A 16,015-nucleotide genomic window follows, 5' to 3' on the forward strand; every position below is an offset into this window, starting at 1 on the left:
AGGATGAAGAAGTTCAGAGGGCCTTAGTGCTTGTTGAGGGGTGTGATGGAGTGACCCTTTTTCCCCTATGTAATCTGTATGGGACTAGGATAGAGGCTTGGTCCATCTTAAATCCCATTGAGAGAGAGAGAGATCAAGGGCGGGACCTTGCTTGGCAGGAGTAGCTCTGTGAGTGGGATCCTGCTGGGCAGGTTAAGAGGCAGAGTCCAGCTAGTATCAGGAGAACCCCACATCTCTAGGAGCAGGAGCTCCTGACCCTCTCTCAGAAGTTGTGTTATAAAAGTACTGCAAAGGTAGGCAGTTATTGTTAATATTATTTGCTGTTATGATAATACAGGTTGAAATTGCACGTGAAAGGATGGATTCAGTGTAGTACTGCTCCAGACCACAAGATATCACTCAGTCATCCTCACATTTGGTGTCAGTTCAGGGATTTTTCTAAGCTTGGCACAGAAAAAAAAAGAGTTTCCATGGGAGAACTGTAAATTACAGTATGTTCTGGGGCCTGTCAAAGAAGAGCTTGGAGGCAAAGAAGTGCTGTAGACTGCACCAGAGCACTGCAGTAAAGCCTGCTGGCTCAGAGAAGAACTCAGACTAAAAAGGAAAAAAAAAGAGTGAAATTGTATTAAAGCAGAGAGTAGTCTGTGGGGCCTGGAGGGAAGCAGCTTTAGGTTTTTCAGCAGATAAAGGGGACAAGCTCAGTCTGAAGATAGAACTCGGTGAAGTTAGTGCTGGAGAGGCAAGGTTTTTTTTTTAAATATATTTTTTTCTTTGAAGAGAAAAGAATACTAAAGATAGAAGGAAAAGCAGTTGTGAACTGTGGCTGGAACTGGTGTTGCCCAGGCAGAAATTGAAAATGCTTGTTGGCGCATAGGGTGTAGCCCCATTAGCAAGCTCTGGCTCTGCACTTAGCTTAGAATTCAGACAAGGGAAAACATGTCTCTTGTAAATATGCAAGCCCTGGTTCATAGCCTCCTATAAAGGCATAAGCAGCTGCAGGAAAGTGTCCTGAAGTGCCAGAGTCTCTGGACAAACACCTGGGAAAAACAGGAAGCAGACAGGATCTGTAGAACTGCCAGTCTGATTAAATTAAAGTAAAACCAGGACTGGACTCAGTACAGATAGAAGCAGAAAAAGTGCCATAGCTATCCAAGTCAACTATCTGCTCTATCCTGGGAGGGGATACTGATTCAGAGGAAGCTGGAACTAGCAAGGTAGCTGACATCAGACCAGATCCTGACTGGCAAGAGCCCACAAAGAAGCATACAATGTAAAAAGAGCGTGCCATGAGGGACCAGATGGTCTGAGAAGCACAGTTTACTGTCTGCCTGAAGAGATAAAGAGGAAAGCAGAGGCTGCACTGCATCTACTGAATCACCTGTCTGCAGCTTGACCATTCAGAAGGACTCATCTCCAGAAACAGCTGAATGCAGCAAAGGAGTGGAAGGCAAAACAGACCCTGAGTTGCAAGAACAGCTTGAAAGCCGGGCAAAGGATCTTTCTGTGACAGAGCTGTGGATACCAGAAAGCTCATGGGGGAGTCACAGCCTGCCCTGGAGAAGGCAATACATTCTGCCCAGAAAGGGGCAATATAGAATGACCTGCTGGATGCAGTACCAATTGGCCTAAAGGAGGTGCTGCAGAGGAGCCAGCTGCAGACACGGCACAGAGGTCTGATGGAGGCGCTGTCATGGGGACAGATGCAAGTGTTGCAATAAGACCCAAGAAAGGCACTACAGAAAGACCAGAGGGAGGTGCTGTAGAGTGCTCAGATGCCTGCACTGATAAGGAGGGCCAGAGCAATGAGAGTCTACAGAATGTGACTGAATTACAAGAGAGTCTGAAGAGAGATGCCATGGAGGCCCCAGCAAGAGGGATGACAGAGGAGCCAAGGCCTGGAATTACAGAGGAGGCTTGCAAAGTAATGCAAGAATTACAAACCCAAGTGGTTGGTTTGCAGTTGGAGCTGAAAACAGAGAAGTAATAATGTCATCAAACAGATAAACAAGAGGAGATCCTCAGGTAGGACCTGGAACTGGTGGCATTAAAATTAAATAGCTGCTAGCATACCAGAGAGGACCCTGTGGAGCTCAAGGACCAGATCTCCATGCTAACCTCCCAAGCCTGATGCTCTCTGACTGAAGCTGAAGATGCCCAAGAAGACAGCAGCTGAGTCAGGAGCTGGTGGTCACAATGCAGACTCAGCATGCACTACTGTGACAGCACACGGAGCTAAGGAAAGCATATGAGACCACAGTCGCTGATCTGGAGGCACAGTTGGTAGATGTAACCAGGAAGCAAGAAAACAGCTATGACAAGGAGGCAACCAAGACATGGGATCTGGAGATCACCAATATTGAGATTCAAGTCCATGCTCAGGAGGTAGCCTTCAGGGAGAACAGGGCCCAAGAGAGAGAGAAGAGGCAGTCCAGCAAGATTGTGTACTGCTGACAGACGCATATGCAAGGCTGGCACAGCAGCTAGCAGATTTGCAGCACCGGACCAGCACAGAATACATGAGTTTGCATGAGCATAGGAAGAAAGTGGCAGTACTGGAAATTCAGGGAAAAATTCGTTTTTTGGGTTAACATGGGGGGGAGGGGCACATTTATTTAAAAAAAAAACAAAAAACAACCCAACCCTTCAAATTTACTTAATTACAACTCCCCCTACCATCCTGATCCCCCCCATCCAAGACTTACTGAAAGCCCTGGTGGTCCCGTGGGCCATCCATTGCTCCTTCCATGTGATAGGGGCTGACCATTGGCACTGGTAGCCCCTGTCACATGGTAAGGGCAAAGCGCCACCAGAGCCATTTTGATTAGTGGCAGCCGACAGCCCGAGAGGAAGAGATCACTCCCAGGACCCCGCTGGACCACCAGGGCTTTTAGTAAGTCTTGGGGAGGATTGGGATGGTGGGGGGTGGGGGTTTGTAATTAAGTAAATTTGAAGGGTTGGGGTGTTTTGTTTTTTTTCCATTCGTTTTGCTGGAAAAAAAAAAAAAGAACCATAGGAAAACAAATTTTCCCATGAAGCGCCTGACCCGAAGCCCGACCCGAAAGCGTAAAACAAAGCACATCTCTAATCACCATGCAGATACCGCAGAGACAAGTGACACAAGCACAGACCAGCCATGAATGTGATCAGGGGGAGATTGCAGCTCTGTGTGCATCCACCAAGGCCCAGAATTAGGAGCTGGACACCATCCGTCTCAAGGGCACTGCACTGGCGAGCACCCGAGAGCTAGAGCAGCATCTCCAAGCCACAGTGAATGAGTTCAGGCAGCAGCTAATGGAGCAGGAGAAGAGATGCAGGGTGAGTCAGGAGGCAGTGAAGGAGAAGCAATGGGAGAATGAAAGACTGCAGCCTGAAATGTTGTCCATTCGGCAGCAGGAGCAGTATTTACTATTTGTACCCTGGATGCAGGAACTCAGCAAAACTCTGCAGCAGCAGCTGCAAGAAGAAAAAGCAGCACAGATGAATCTTATGTCCCAGGACAAAAAGTCTGAGCTCTTTGAAGACTTGCCGCTGAAGGAGGCACTGGAGAGAGACAATACTGCATCCCAGTCCAGACTAAGGACCTTGAACGAGAGTTATACCTTACCTGCAAGGAAGGGAAGCTTCAACAGGAATTAGAGTCTGCTGAACTAGTGGATGCTGAGAGATCTGCTTATGCAAAGGAGATTGGTACCCTGGTGAGAACACATGTACACACACCATGGAAAGAAAAGAGAAAGCTTTGGAAGCCTTAAGGTCAAAGCTGGAAAATACTAGGGGTGTGCATTCGTTTTGAACTTAAATGAAAAACGCAACTTATTTTTTTTTTTAACTTAAAAAAATGATGAGGCGTAAACGATCGGATTTCCAACTTATTCAACATAGTCATGTTGAATACGCTGGAAATCGCGATTGTTGATCTAAATAAAAATTTAAACCCCTCACCCTCCTTAATCCCCCCCCCAAGACTTACCAAAACTCCCCAAGCTGGCCAAAAGTTCCGTGAGGGTCCCGGGAGTGGACCCGAGGGGAATCACGTGACGTCCGCGTCACTCCGTCGTGACGCCGACGTCACGTGGTCCATCGCGGTTCCGCTCCCGGAACCCTCGTTGGGCCCAAAAGGAACTTTTGGCCAGCTTGGGGGGGGTCAGGAGCCCCCCCCAAGCTGGCCAAAAGTTCAGTTTGTTCAAAACGAGGGCTCCGGGACGTCGGCGTCACGACGGAGTGACGCGGACGTCACGTGATTCCCCTCGGGTCCGCTCCCGGACCCCTCGTTGGGCCCAAAAGGAACTTTTGGTCAGCTTGGGGGGGCCTCCTGACCCCCCCAAGCTGGCCAAAAGTTCAGTTTGTTCAAAACGAGGGCTCCGGGAGCGAAATCCCGGTGGACCACGTGACGTCCGCGTCATCGACGTGACGCGGCCGTCACGTGCTCCTCGCAAAACCACTGGGAGGAATGGCTTCCTGACTCCCCGCTGGACCACCAGGGAATTTTGGTAAGTTTTGGGGGCGATTAAGGAGGGTGAGGGGTTTAAATTTTTATTTAAATTTTTATTTGCACATATGGACATAGACTCAACTTATGGAATTCTCCATATGTCCATATTGACCGCAAATGAGCCCCCCATTCGACTTATGGACTTATGAACATAAACTTTCGGGCTGCACATCCCTAGAAAATACAGAAAAACAGCATCTGATAGAAAATAAAGATGTTTTGAGCCAATTGCAGCTGGCTGGAATTAAACTAAAGGAACCAGAGGCTTTGCAAGTAAAATGCAAAAAACAAATGAGTGAGCTAAACCTATTCACAGCTGAGAAGAAAGCAGCTGAAAGAAAGTTGGTAAACCTGGACTTATTACAGGAAGCCCATTCTGAAGGGAGCGTGGATATTTGAAAGAAGCCAGATATCTGAGGTAGCCAGAGTACCATAAGAGCAGGATGAGACGTCTCCTAGTACTGAGAACAATATGTCTGCTGACTGTCAGTTCCAAGATTTTTCGGCAAAAGAGCTCCAGGTGTGGAAAGAGAACTGGGAGCTAAGAGTCTCCAGGAAAGAAAGAAAAGCTGTGAGACAAATAGAAGAGAAACCACAACAGCAGCACCCAAGAGAAGTCACAAGAGCCCTACCAGAGGAAAAGTAGAACTCAGAGCTCCAGATGGACTCAAATAAAAGACTCTGGGTGGACAGTGGGCAAAGGGCACAGTGGGTGGTACTAATTAGAGATGTGTATCGTGTGATCGATCGTCTTAACGATCGATTTCGGCGGGGGGGGGGGAGGGAATCGGATCGTCGCGGTTTTGTTTTTTAAAATATCGTGTAAATCGTAAATCGGGGGAGGGCGGGAAAACCGGCACACTAAAACATCCCTAAAACCCACCCCGACCCTTTAAAATAAATCCCCCACCCTCCCGAACCCCCCCAAAATGTCTTAAATTACCTGGGGTCCAGTGGGGGGGGTCTTGTTGTGATCTTCCACTCTCGGGCCATTTTGCAAAATGGCACCGGCCGTACGGCAACACGATTCGAGTGCAGGAGGTCATTCCCGGACCCCCGCTGGACTTTTGGCAAGTCTTGTGGGGGTCAGGACGCCCCCCCCCAAGCTGGCCAAAAGTCCCTGGGGGTCCAGCGGGGGTCCGGGAGCGATCTCCTACGCTCGTGACGTCGGGGGACAGGAAGCAAAATGGCGCCGGCGCTACCTTTGCCCTGTCATACAGGGCAAAGGTAGCGCCGGCGCCATTTCTATCAACGCACCCATGGCCCAAGAGTGGAAGATCACAACAGGACCCCCCCACTGGACCCCAGGTAATTTAAGACATTTTGGGGGGGTTCGGGAGGGTGGGGGATTTATTTTAAAGGGTCGGGGTGGGTTTTAGGGATGTTTTAGTGTGCTGGGTTTCCCGCCCTCCCCCTTCCCCCGATTTACGATTTTTGACGATAAATCGGGGGAATTCCTATTAAATATCACTTCTAATGATTTTTGACGATTTAAAATATATCGGATGATATTTTAAATCGTCAAAAAACGATTCACATCCCTAGTACTAATAGTACTATCTGGGATAACCCTAATGTATAGGGATGAGAGTGAACCTAGAAACCCAACCCCAAGATAGCTGGCAGGAGGCCAGGTGAAAGGGAATAGGGTTGAGTGGTACTTCCCTGGATGGGATCCAGTGGGAGTAATAACGCTTGGACAACAGGTCCAAGCTGAGGCGGGGGGAGGTATGTGATTGAGAGACCCTATTTCCCTTTTGTAACTAGTGCAGGATCAGAGGCCTGGTCCACCTTAAATCCCATAAAGGGAGAGAGCTCTATGGGCAAGACCCTGCTGGGCAGGTTAAGAGGCAGAGCCCAGCTGAGTTCAGGAGGCCCCCATGTCTCCAGAAGTAGGAACTCCTGACCCTCTCTCTGAAGTTGCGTTATAAGAGTAACACAAACGTAGGAAATATTGTTGATACTACTTGCTGTTATGTTAATAAACATTGAAACTGCTTGAGAAAGTCAACATGGTTACTGCTCCAGACCAAAAGATATCACTCAGTCATCCTCACAAGGAGATAAATATGGAAGAAGAGTGGGTATTCTCAAATGGTTTTGTGCTTGAAGGAGGAAGGACAGGGATTCCATACATATTAACATAATATTGATGGCAGAAATGGACTAAATAGTCCATCCAGTTTGTCCAGCAAGCTTCATATTTTAGTATCTGCCTCGCCATGCAGGTTACCCCATGTTTCTCTTAAGGATAGCAACTGCCATTCCCTGCATGTATCTAGTTATTTATTTAGTTATATGATTTTTAAATCTCTTTCCAATTTTTCGATAAAATCTCCAAAGCAATGTACATGTATGGCAGCAGAATCATACAAGAACATAAAATAGTTATGCTCAGGTCTTATGATAACCCATAAAAAATGACTCCTAGCAACATTTTTACTGGGTGATGAGCCTTCTGGAAAATTCAGACAGTGCTGCTTGATGTGCTTTGCTTATGGATTTAGCCATGGAAGTAGCCCTGTGCTTTTTCCCTTATGTCTGCCTAGCAGTACCCCAGACCATAAAAGTCAGGGCCCGTGTTGGTTGTCGTATGAACCCAATTCCTTTCCCCACCCCACACCCCCCTCAGTCATCAAATCAGAGACCTAAACATGCCCCCGGAATGCCTAAACATACCCCCGGAATGCCTTTTAATAACCCGGATAAAAGAAGATGTGCTGTGGAAACCTATCAGAACTTCCAGCCAGGCAGAAGAAGCCAATTTTCAGGCAGGCCTGTTTCAAGCAGGTGGAGTGCTGTTTGCTGAACTCAGGTAAATGCCTATGAGAAATGCTCTGTGTGTGGGTGGGTTTAGGGGTTGTTTTGGTGTGCCGGTTTTCCCGCCCTCTCCCCAAATAACTCCCGTTAGTGGACACAAAGCCGATTAACGATTTTTCACGATAAATCGGGGGAATTTCTATTGTATCACACTCTTTAACGATTTTTGACGATTTAAAAAATATCGGACGATATTTTAAATCGTCAAAAAACGATTCACATCCCTACCCTATATAAAGCATTGAATTGTCAATAGATGTTACATGCATAAGTGCACTTTAAGCACAAAAATTAGTGCTTTATACCCTTTTTTTATCTTACACCCCTATTCAATGTTATCTAAAGTTTCAGACTGTAAATTTTTTCTGCTCTGGTTGATTTCAGTTCCATATAAAGCCTTCTGTTTGCTGCATTGAGTTCCATGTAAACCGATGTGATGTTCCCAATGAATGTCAGTCTATAAAAACGTTAAAATAAATAAATAAATAGAAATGGGCTTTTCAAATTTGCTTTGATAGTATATTACATTTACATTTGTTGAATATGATTACTAGGTTCCTCACTTGATCGACTACAGGGATCACATAATTTATACAGAGTACATCAAATAATGAAACTGATCATAAGAACATGCCATGCTGGGTCAGACCATCAAGCCCAGCATCCTGTTTCCAACAAAGGCCAAACCAGGCCACAAGAACCTGGCAAGTACCCAAACACCAAGAAGATCCCATGCTACGGATGCAATTAATAGCAGTGGCTATTCCCTAAGTAAACTTGATTAAAAGCAGTTAATGAACTTCTCCTCCAAGAACTTATCCAAACCTTTTCTGAGCCCAGCTACACTAACTGCACTTAACCACATCCTCTGGCAACAAATTCCAGAGCTTTATTGTGCATTGAGTGAAAAAGATTTTTTCTCCGATTAGTCTTAAATGTGCTACTTGCTAACTTCATGGATGCCCCCTAGTCCTTCTATTATTTGAAAGAGTAAATAACCGGTTCACATCTACTCGTTCAAGACATCTCATGATCTTAAAGACCTCATGACTTTAAAGACCTCTATCATACCCCCCCCCCCCCCCCCCCCCCCCCTCAGCCATCTCTTCTCCAAGCTGAACAGCCCTAACCTCTTCAGCCTTTCCTCATAGGATCCACAGAAGTTTCAATTATTTAATATTTTTAGTGCCAGAAACTATAATTTTTATCCAGAAAAGAACTACTTATAGATAGATGATGCTGGGGAAATGGCCTAATGGTTAGAGAAAGGGTCCCCGAGCTACAACCCAAGAGCCAGATGCAGCAGCAATAGCAGAATAATCTTGATCTGGCTCACAGCAGCGATGACAGAAGCGGTTTGATCTAGCTTGCAGTAGCAGCAGTGGGAACATATTCTACCACTACCACCAATTCAGATACTTGAAGCCAGAAGTACAAGTGGAAGCATATCAGAGCTGCATGGGCGGGCAAGCCCATGCAAGGTCACCACTGATTGACTGGGTTAGGCATTGCTGGAGTTAGTGCTGCTTTTGCAGGTGGAGTCACTTAAGCCAAAGATAGGGAGAGAACCTGCAACACAGCCATAAGGAATTTCCATCTGTTGTGAAGGGTAGTGCAGGCCACGAGGAGGAAAACACTGAAGGCCCTGAGCCATGGGTCCTGTGAGGCTGTTAGGGAAAGGCAGATAAGGATGGTGGTTCCTGGAGCTCTCAACCATGCAGCCAACACTTCAGTGCTGAAGGGGAGAAGCAACATGGACTTCATCCTCTAAAGATGCAGGCTTTGGAGACATAGAGTGCAGTAATCCTCATTATAACCAAGATATCAAGTCTGTGTTTCTGATTAGGGTCTCCAGACGGAGGGTATTTTGTTCCTACTATGAATTTGGCATGTTGCAAGAGAGAGCTTGAGAGGAGGGTAAACAGGAGAAGGGGTGGGGAAAATGGATAAGAAAGGGGAAGGAAGAAGAAAGAGAGCACGAGTGCATAGGGATGTGCTTGAGAGAGTGCTCCACGTGCACACAAACACCCCATCCTGCCATCCATCCACCCTCTAACCTCCCCGTCCCCTAATTCTCTAGATGGGCAGATATTGGAGAAATGGGAGAGGCAGGGGACAAGTTTGCTGGGGGTGTGGGAGGGTTGATATTCAGTGCTACTTAGCCAGATAAGTAGTGAAATATCTGGCTAAAAGGCGGGGGCTGAATATCTGTCTGCAATCAGTGGTCAATCAGTAAGTACTTATTTGGCTAAGTAGTTAGCTGGATAAGTGGTGGGTGGGATGTGGCTGGATCAGGGAGGACCTCCTTATCCAATTAATTTAGTCAGATAAGTGTGATATTCAGACGTATCTGGTTAAGTCAGTGATTCCCAACCCTGTCCTGGGGACCCCCCCCCCCCCAGCCAGTCAAGTTTTTAGGATTTCCACAATGAATATGCATGAGAGAAAATTTGCACGCACTGCTCCATAGCATGCAAATTTCCTCTCATGCGTATTCATCATGGATGGCTGGGGGGTCCCCAGGACAGGGTTGAGAACCACTGGGTTAAGTTAACTGGATAAGATCGACCTGTTCAATAGCAGGTCTAAAGTTAGCTGGCTAAAATTTATATGGCAAATTAGCAACTTTTAAGGGGATATTCAGAAGCATAGCCAGGCTGCTGATTATCCCTTGTAAGTTAGCTGGATAAGTTTTATCCAGCTAGCTTACAAGGGGACAGGGATAGGCAGAGAGAGGGTTCCCTACTCCACCGGGAACCCTCTCTCTGCCTATCCCTGTCCCCAACATTTCAAATTACTGAAATGGAGAGACATGGTCCCTCCGCTCAAATCTTTCTCAGCAAACAACTCTGAGGGGATCTCTCTGAGGAGCTTTTCCCTCTACCCCTGGTCTTCTCCATGATTTTAAATGTCTTACATGGACCTTATCTTGATAAAATTGGGGACCCCCCCTGGCTTATAGCAATGGGCTAGTAACCAGCAGCTATAAGTTCAAATCCTGCTGCTAATACTTATTGTGACCTTGGTCAGTCACTTTATTTCCCTACTTCGGGTACCCAAATATATTGTAAGCTCTCTGGGAAGGGACTCATGAAACTAATATATAATTTGTTCTAGAGTGCTATATAAAGAGTTCCAGATGTAATATACTAGGATTTGTGTTATGGCTATTTTTACTTTTGCACATCAAAGAAATAATTTATTTTACTTATGTGTAAAGTGACCCACTTACTTTCCTTAAGGGATGTTGATTCATTTTCACATGATCTTTAGCTCTTTAGCCAAGCTTTTCCAGAACTTTGATTATTTTTTACCTCCAGCTATCAAGTTTTTCTCACCATCGCAATCCCTTCTGCAGATCACATTTATCTTAGACAATTACGCCTTATTTTATGATTTGGTTTCTCAAAGAGACTATACAATTTTCTCAATGTTATTTTTCGAACCTGTTTTCCATGTTTTCCAAGTTCTATAACCTTGTTATATGTACCGCCTCTTGGCGTAATTTTTATGTTTCAATGTAAACCGATGTGATCTGTATTTTAATACAGGAACACCGGTATATAAAAATCTAAAAATAAAATAAATAAATAAATGATCTACTGAATAATTATTAAGTGTATCTTCATTTTCTGTAACATGTAATTTAATATTCTGTCATTGCAGTTCTCCATATCTTGCCATCATTTATTATACCTCAAGCAATTAACCATTGTCTTGAACAGAATATATAGGTACGATTCATTACTCCTAGTTCTATTACAATTAAATTATATGAAAAATGCTATTTCATTTTTTTTTTCAGCATTGTACAAAAGTTTCTCAAATTCTTTTTTCTTTTTTTTACCAATTTGTATCTATCGCAAAATCCCTTGGAAAAATGTTCCCTGTGTCCTGATTCACACTTTTTACCCATGTGCATATTTTCCATTTACAGAAATGCCTCTGTATTGGGAGTACACATGCTTGAGGAAACTGTTTGAACCGTGCTCTTACTAGATTAAGATAATACGTCTTCCATACTATCATGGAAATATAATAAATGATGGAAGATAAAGTCCAAAAGGTTTGATCCAGTCTGCCCACCAAAGTGCAGGTTACCCCCATGCCTTCTGTTTAGGGTTGTAAATGCTGCTTAGTGTGGATTTCCCTATGCTTTTGGTCTAAACGATTAATTTTAAAAGCCTGACTTGTGCATTAATTAGGGGTTGCATGAATGTGTCAGATTCATGCAACCAAGCAGATTTGAAAAGCTGCCCGGATTTGCACTTAAATGCCACAGTGCGCACATCTCAGTTTCAAAAAGGGGTGGGGCAGGACTGTGGTATGGCTGGGGCTTGGGCATTTGGGGCAGGAACTTAAAATGCGCGTGTAATTACTTACCTGATCCAGGGTGTGCCAAGGCCCCCCCTGCTGCGTAACTTTACTTCTGCTACAGACGCCGTGTAAATGAAAAAACTAGGCAGATCTGTGGGGTTTGAAGGATTGGGGTTAACTGGGGGGAGTAAAGGCATTTAAACTTGGGGGGAGGGGAGGATTGGCGAAGCTAGCTGCTGTCTGGGCAGACTGGGGCGAACTGGCTTTACTGGCTATGGCGTCGGCGTGCATGCCTTTTAAAATCCCACTTACACAGTAGAAGCGGGATTTACATGCACATGCACATTGTCACTTAAAATCTGGCACAAACTATTTTACAATATGGGCCGGATTTTAAAAGGGTTACGCGCATAAGGTACGCGTGTAACCCTTTTTAAAAAAAACCCTGCGTGCGCCGAGCCTATTTTGCATAGGCTCGGCGGCGCGCGCAAGCCCCGGGACGCTCGTAAGTCCTGGGGCTTGTCTGGGGGGGGGGGGCAAGTTGGGGGGCGTGTCGGGAGTGACGCGGCATTTTCGGAGCGTGTCTGGGGGAGTGTTTCCGGCTCAGGGTCGTTTCGGGGGCGTGGCCGAGTGCCCCGACACAGCGGCTTGTGTCGGGGCCTGCCGCGCCGGTGCGCGTAAGTTGCTACTGCCCGGAGGCAGTAGTAACTTTTAAGATAAAGGTAGGGAAGGGGTTTAGATAGGGCCGGGGGGGTGGGTTAGGTAGGGGAAGGGAGGGGAAGGTGTGGGGGGTTGAATAGAAAGTTCCCTCCGAGGCCGCTATGATTTCGGAGCGGCCTCGGAGGGAACGGTCAGCGCGCGCAGGGCTCGGTGCGCGCAAGGTGCACAAATGTGCACCCCCTTACACGCGCCGACCCTGGATTTTATAAGATACGCGCGGCTAAGCACATATCTTATAAAATCCCGCATAGATTTGTAAAATCTACCCCTATGTGTACATATTTATTTATTTATTTGTTGAATTTTATATACTGTCATTCGGTGAAGCCATCACAACAGTTTATAAGATTCAAAAGGTATTTTCTTAACAATTGTGAATTAAGGTATAACAGGATACATATTATAAACGAAAAGTTAATCTTTTTTATAGTCCATATATTATATATATGCTATATATATATATATATATATATATATAGATAGATAGATAGATATGTTATATATATGTTACATATGTTATAAAATGGCCACACCCTTGGGCGCTGGTTGATGAACATTTGCACAGGTGTGCCTGCATCCGATATGAAAGTTGCCGTCCCAGGTTGTAATTGACGCTCTGTGCAGGTTATCTGCATGCCTTCTGTTTAGGGTTGCAACTGCCACTCTGTGTGGGCTACTCCTATTCAGAAATATTACTTCATATTGATACAGTAAACCTTGGCTCTTGATGTCCTTCCTCTAGTCACCATGGATCCTCTTTGTTTATACCATGTCCTTTTGAATTCTGTTCCCATTCTTGTCCTTGCCACTTCTTTTATTATCTTAATTTGCAAAACAGAGGTTAAATAAATAAATATTATGGACTCAATTCAAGCCTTGCATTTCAGCCAGGTTGGGATTTTATTCATCCAAGGATGCCTAATTAGCCAAACAGTCTGAACAATCTGGTCTCCTGAAGGATTAAATTCCTCAGACATAGCTGATATGTAATTGCCTACTAGGTGTTTATTGTACTCTGTGTGCTTCATTTTTAATAATGTTTTCAAAGATACACAGCACAGGAGGAACATTTAAGAAAGCAAGACTGTGTGGCACTGGAAAAGTGTATTTTCAGTACATAAGTAATACATTATACTGCATTCCTCACAGATCAATCCCCATTGATCACAGATGTGATCAATGGGGATTTTACCAAGCATTTTTAAGACCTGCATATCCCTGTTGATATGAGTATTTTTGTGTGTGTATTCATGCACAAAAGACTTGCATGATAACACTAACATGCAAGTATAGTCTAACTTTTGTGAGAATAGTTTATGTGTGTATGTATATAGGGTTGTTTTTTTTCTACAAACGGTATAGTAGAATAACAAATTAATGTTAACAGATGAATGAATTAAATCCATGAAACGTCAGATTATGCAATAACTCCATAGCAGTTATAACTCTACACACTTTGGCACTGTTAGGACACAATAATTGTCTTAACAAATGACATAAAAAATAGGAATTATTTCAAATAGAAACGCAGTGCCTAACATGCAAAGGCAGATAAGTAGCTTTTGAATATCAGGCTATGTGTCACTAGCAAAATGCCTTGGAATGGACAATGCTCTAAAGATAGTCACTTTACCTTTCTAGAGAAACTCTAGTCTCAACCAGATGCTGGCCCTTGTTCCCTTTCTTAATTAACAATTGGAAGGAGCATATCATGCCACAAAACACCTCTCTTTGAGGTTTGTCTAGGTGGTAGATTCCTTTTCTGGTAAGGAAGGGTGAGCCTAGGAATAGAGGGGGCAATAATGATTTCGGTGAGGAAGGAAGTATTCCTATGTGCTCTCAGTGTTAGGCCCCAACCTAGCACATCAGAGGAGAGGGAGCCAAGTGTGCCTCCATTCACTAAAGGGGGTTCTGAAAAGGGTGTGTTCATGAAACTGTTATTGATGTCCTTTGATCCTCTTTTGATGCCTTGGGGTGTTCATGCCGCTGTTGTTGGTTCCCTATGCCTATTTCTTGCTGCCTTGGGGTGCTCATGTGCTGCTTTTGTCCCTTTTTTTGGAGATTTGGGTCTTCCTGCCACTTTTGTTGGTGCACTTTGCCTCTATTTTTGGTGCCTTGGGGTGTCCCTGAGCACGTTTGCCCCTCTTATGGTGTCTTGGGGTCTTCATGTAATTGTTGTCGGTGCCCTTCACTCCTTTCTTGCTACCTTTTGGTGTCCATGTGCCTCCCACAGTGCATTGACATTTCTAGCATCTACTTGCATTTCCTTGACAAAAGAAAGGTATTTCTTCTATTGGGGAGCGTCATTTCTTCACTAACACAGCATTGGGAGGGATGAGCATGGAGAACTGAGGGAGGAAGGAATTGCCTGCCTACCCAGCTAGATCAGTTCAATCATCATCAAGTAATTAATGTGACAGATATCACAGCCAGATTGTCCTTTCATTCTTGTAAGAGTGCCTTGGGATTTTCTGGCTATTGATGTTTGTGCCTTGTGATTTTCTTTTGATATCTTGGGCTCCTCATGCCATTGTTGCTGGTGCCCTTTGTTCTACCTTTGGTGCCTTGGATGCTGATGTCACTGTTGTTGGTTCCCTTTGACTCTCTTTTGATATCTTGGGATCTTGATGCCACTGTTGCTGAATTTACCGGTGCCTTTTCCTCCTCTTTTGGTACCTTGGATGTTCATGTCACTTTTGTTGGTTCTCTTTGCCCCTCTTTTGGTCTTGGGGTATTTTTGCCATTGTTGGTGCTGCTTTTTCCTTTTCACAATGTTTTGGGGTGTTCATGCTTCCGTTTGGGCACTCTTGCCCATCAAGGTGCAAATGGGTTATTTATGCCACTCTTTGGTGCTACTTCACCCCACTCTTATTGTCTTGAAGTTTTCTTTCCACTTGCAAGTTTCATTAATTTTAGAGTCAAGCATAGGATGCATTGCTTTCACTATGTTGCGTCAGAGGTGGACCCTTGGGCCGAGATGAGGTTGATGCAATCCGTAGGTGAGGACCTACGGGTCCCGACTGTCAGCAGGTGGCGTGGGCTGATAGGCAGAAGCCACTGGAGCTTCACCTATACCAGCCATCATTCCCCGCAGGTTGAGCCTTTGGGTGCCGGGGCCAACAGGATTTAGGTGGGCCTCAAGGTTGGTTAGCAAGAGAGGTTGGTTCAGCCCAGAGGCAGCAGATGATAGGTGGCACAGTCTTACTATGAACTAGGTAAGGTACTGGAACTCTGGCGCCAATGGAACTGAGGTTAGCGGAGGGTACTTGAGTAAAGGTAGGCCGAAGCATAATAAGTCAACATCTAGGGAGTAGACTAGGAGAGGCGTCAAAGACAGGCGCCATTTTCTAAGATGGCACCGGCCATCCATTGCTCCTACCATGTGACAGGGGCCGACCAATGGAATGGTAGCCCCTTTCACATGTTAAGGGCAAAGGGCCACCGGTGCCATTTTGTTTACTGGCTGCCGACGGCCTGAGAGCAGGAGATCGCTCCCGGGACCCCCACTGGACCACCATGGACTTTAGGCAAGTTTTGGGGGGGTCTGGAGGGTGGGGGGGGGTTGTAAATAACTAAATTTTAAGGCTTGGGTGGGTTGTTGTTTTTTCGATGAAAATTGCAGAGAAAAAAAAAATGACCCGATGGAAAACAAAGTTTTCCATGGGT

General features: G+C 45.2%; 1 protein-coding gene across 1 annotated transcript; it reads left to right on the plus strand.

Moving 5' to 3' along the window:
• Positions 1 to 1,690: 1,690 nt before the first annotated feature.
• On the plus strand, positions 1,691 to 3,636 carry LOC115083219 (ribosomal RNA processing protein 36 homolog). The gene is made up of 3 exons (XM_029587027.1): positions 1,691 to 1,921; positions 2,224 to 2,382; positions 3,193 to 3,636. Exons 1-3 carry the CDS (start codon positions 1,691 to 1,693, stop codon positions 3,634 to 3,636), a joined length of 834 nt encoding a protein of 277 aa, XP_029442887.1.
• The last annotated feature ends 12,379 nt before the right edge of the window (positions 3,637 to 16,015 follow it).

Source organism: Rhinatrema bivittatum, chromosome 2 (genome assembly GCF_901001135.1).
Source record: "Rhinatrema bivittatum chromosome 2, aRhiBiv1.1, whole genome shotgun sequence".
Lineage (NCBI taxonomy): Eukaryota > Metazoa > Chordata > Amphibia > Gymnophiona > Rhinatrematidae > Rhinatrema > Rhinatrema bivittatum.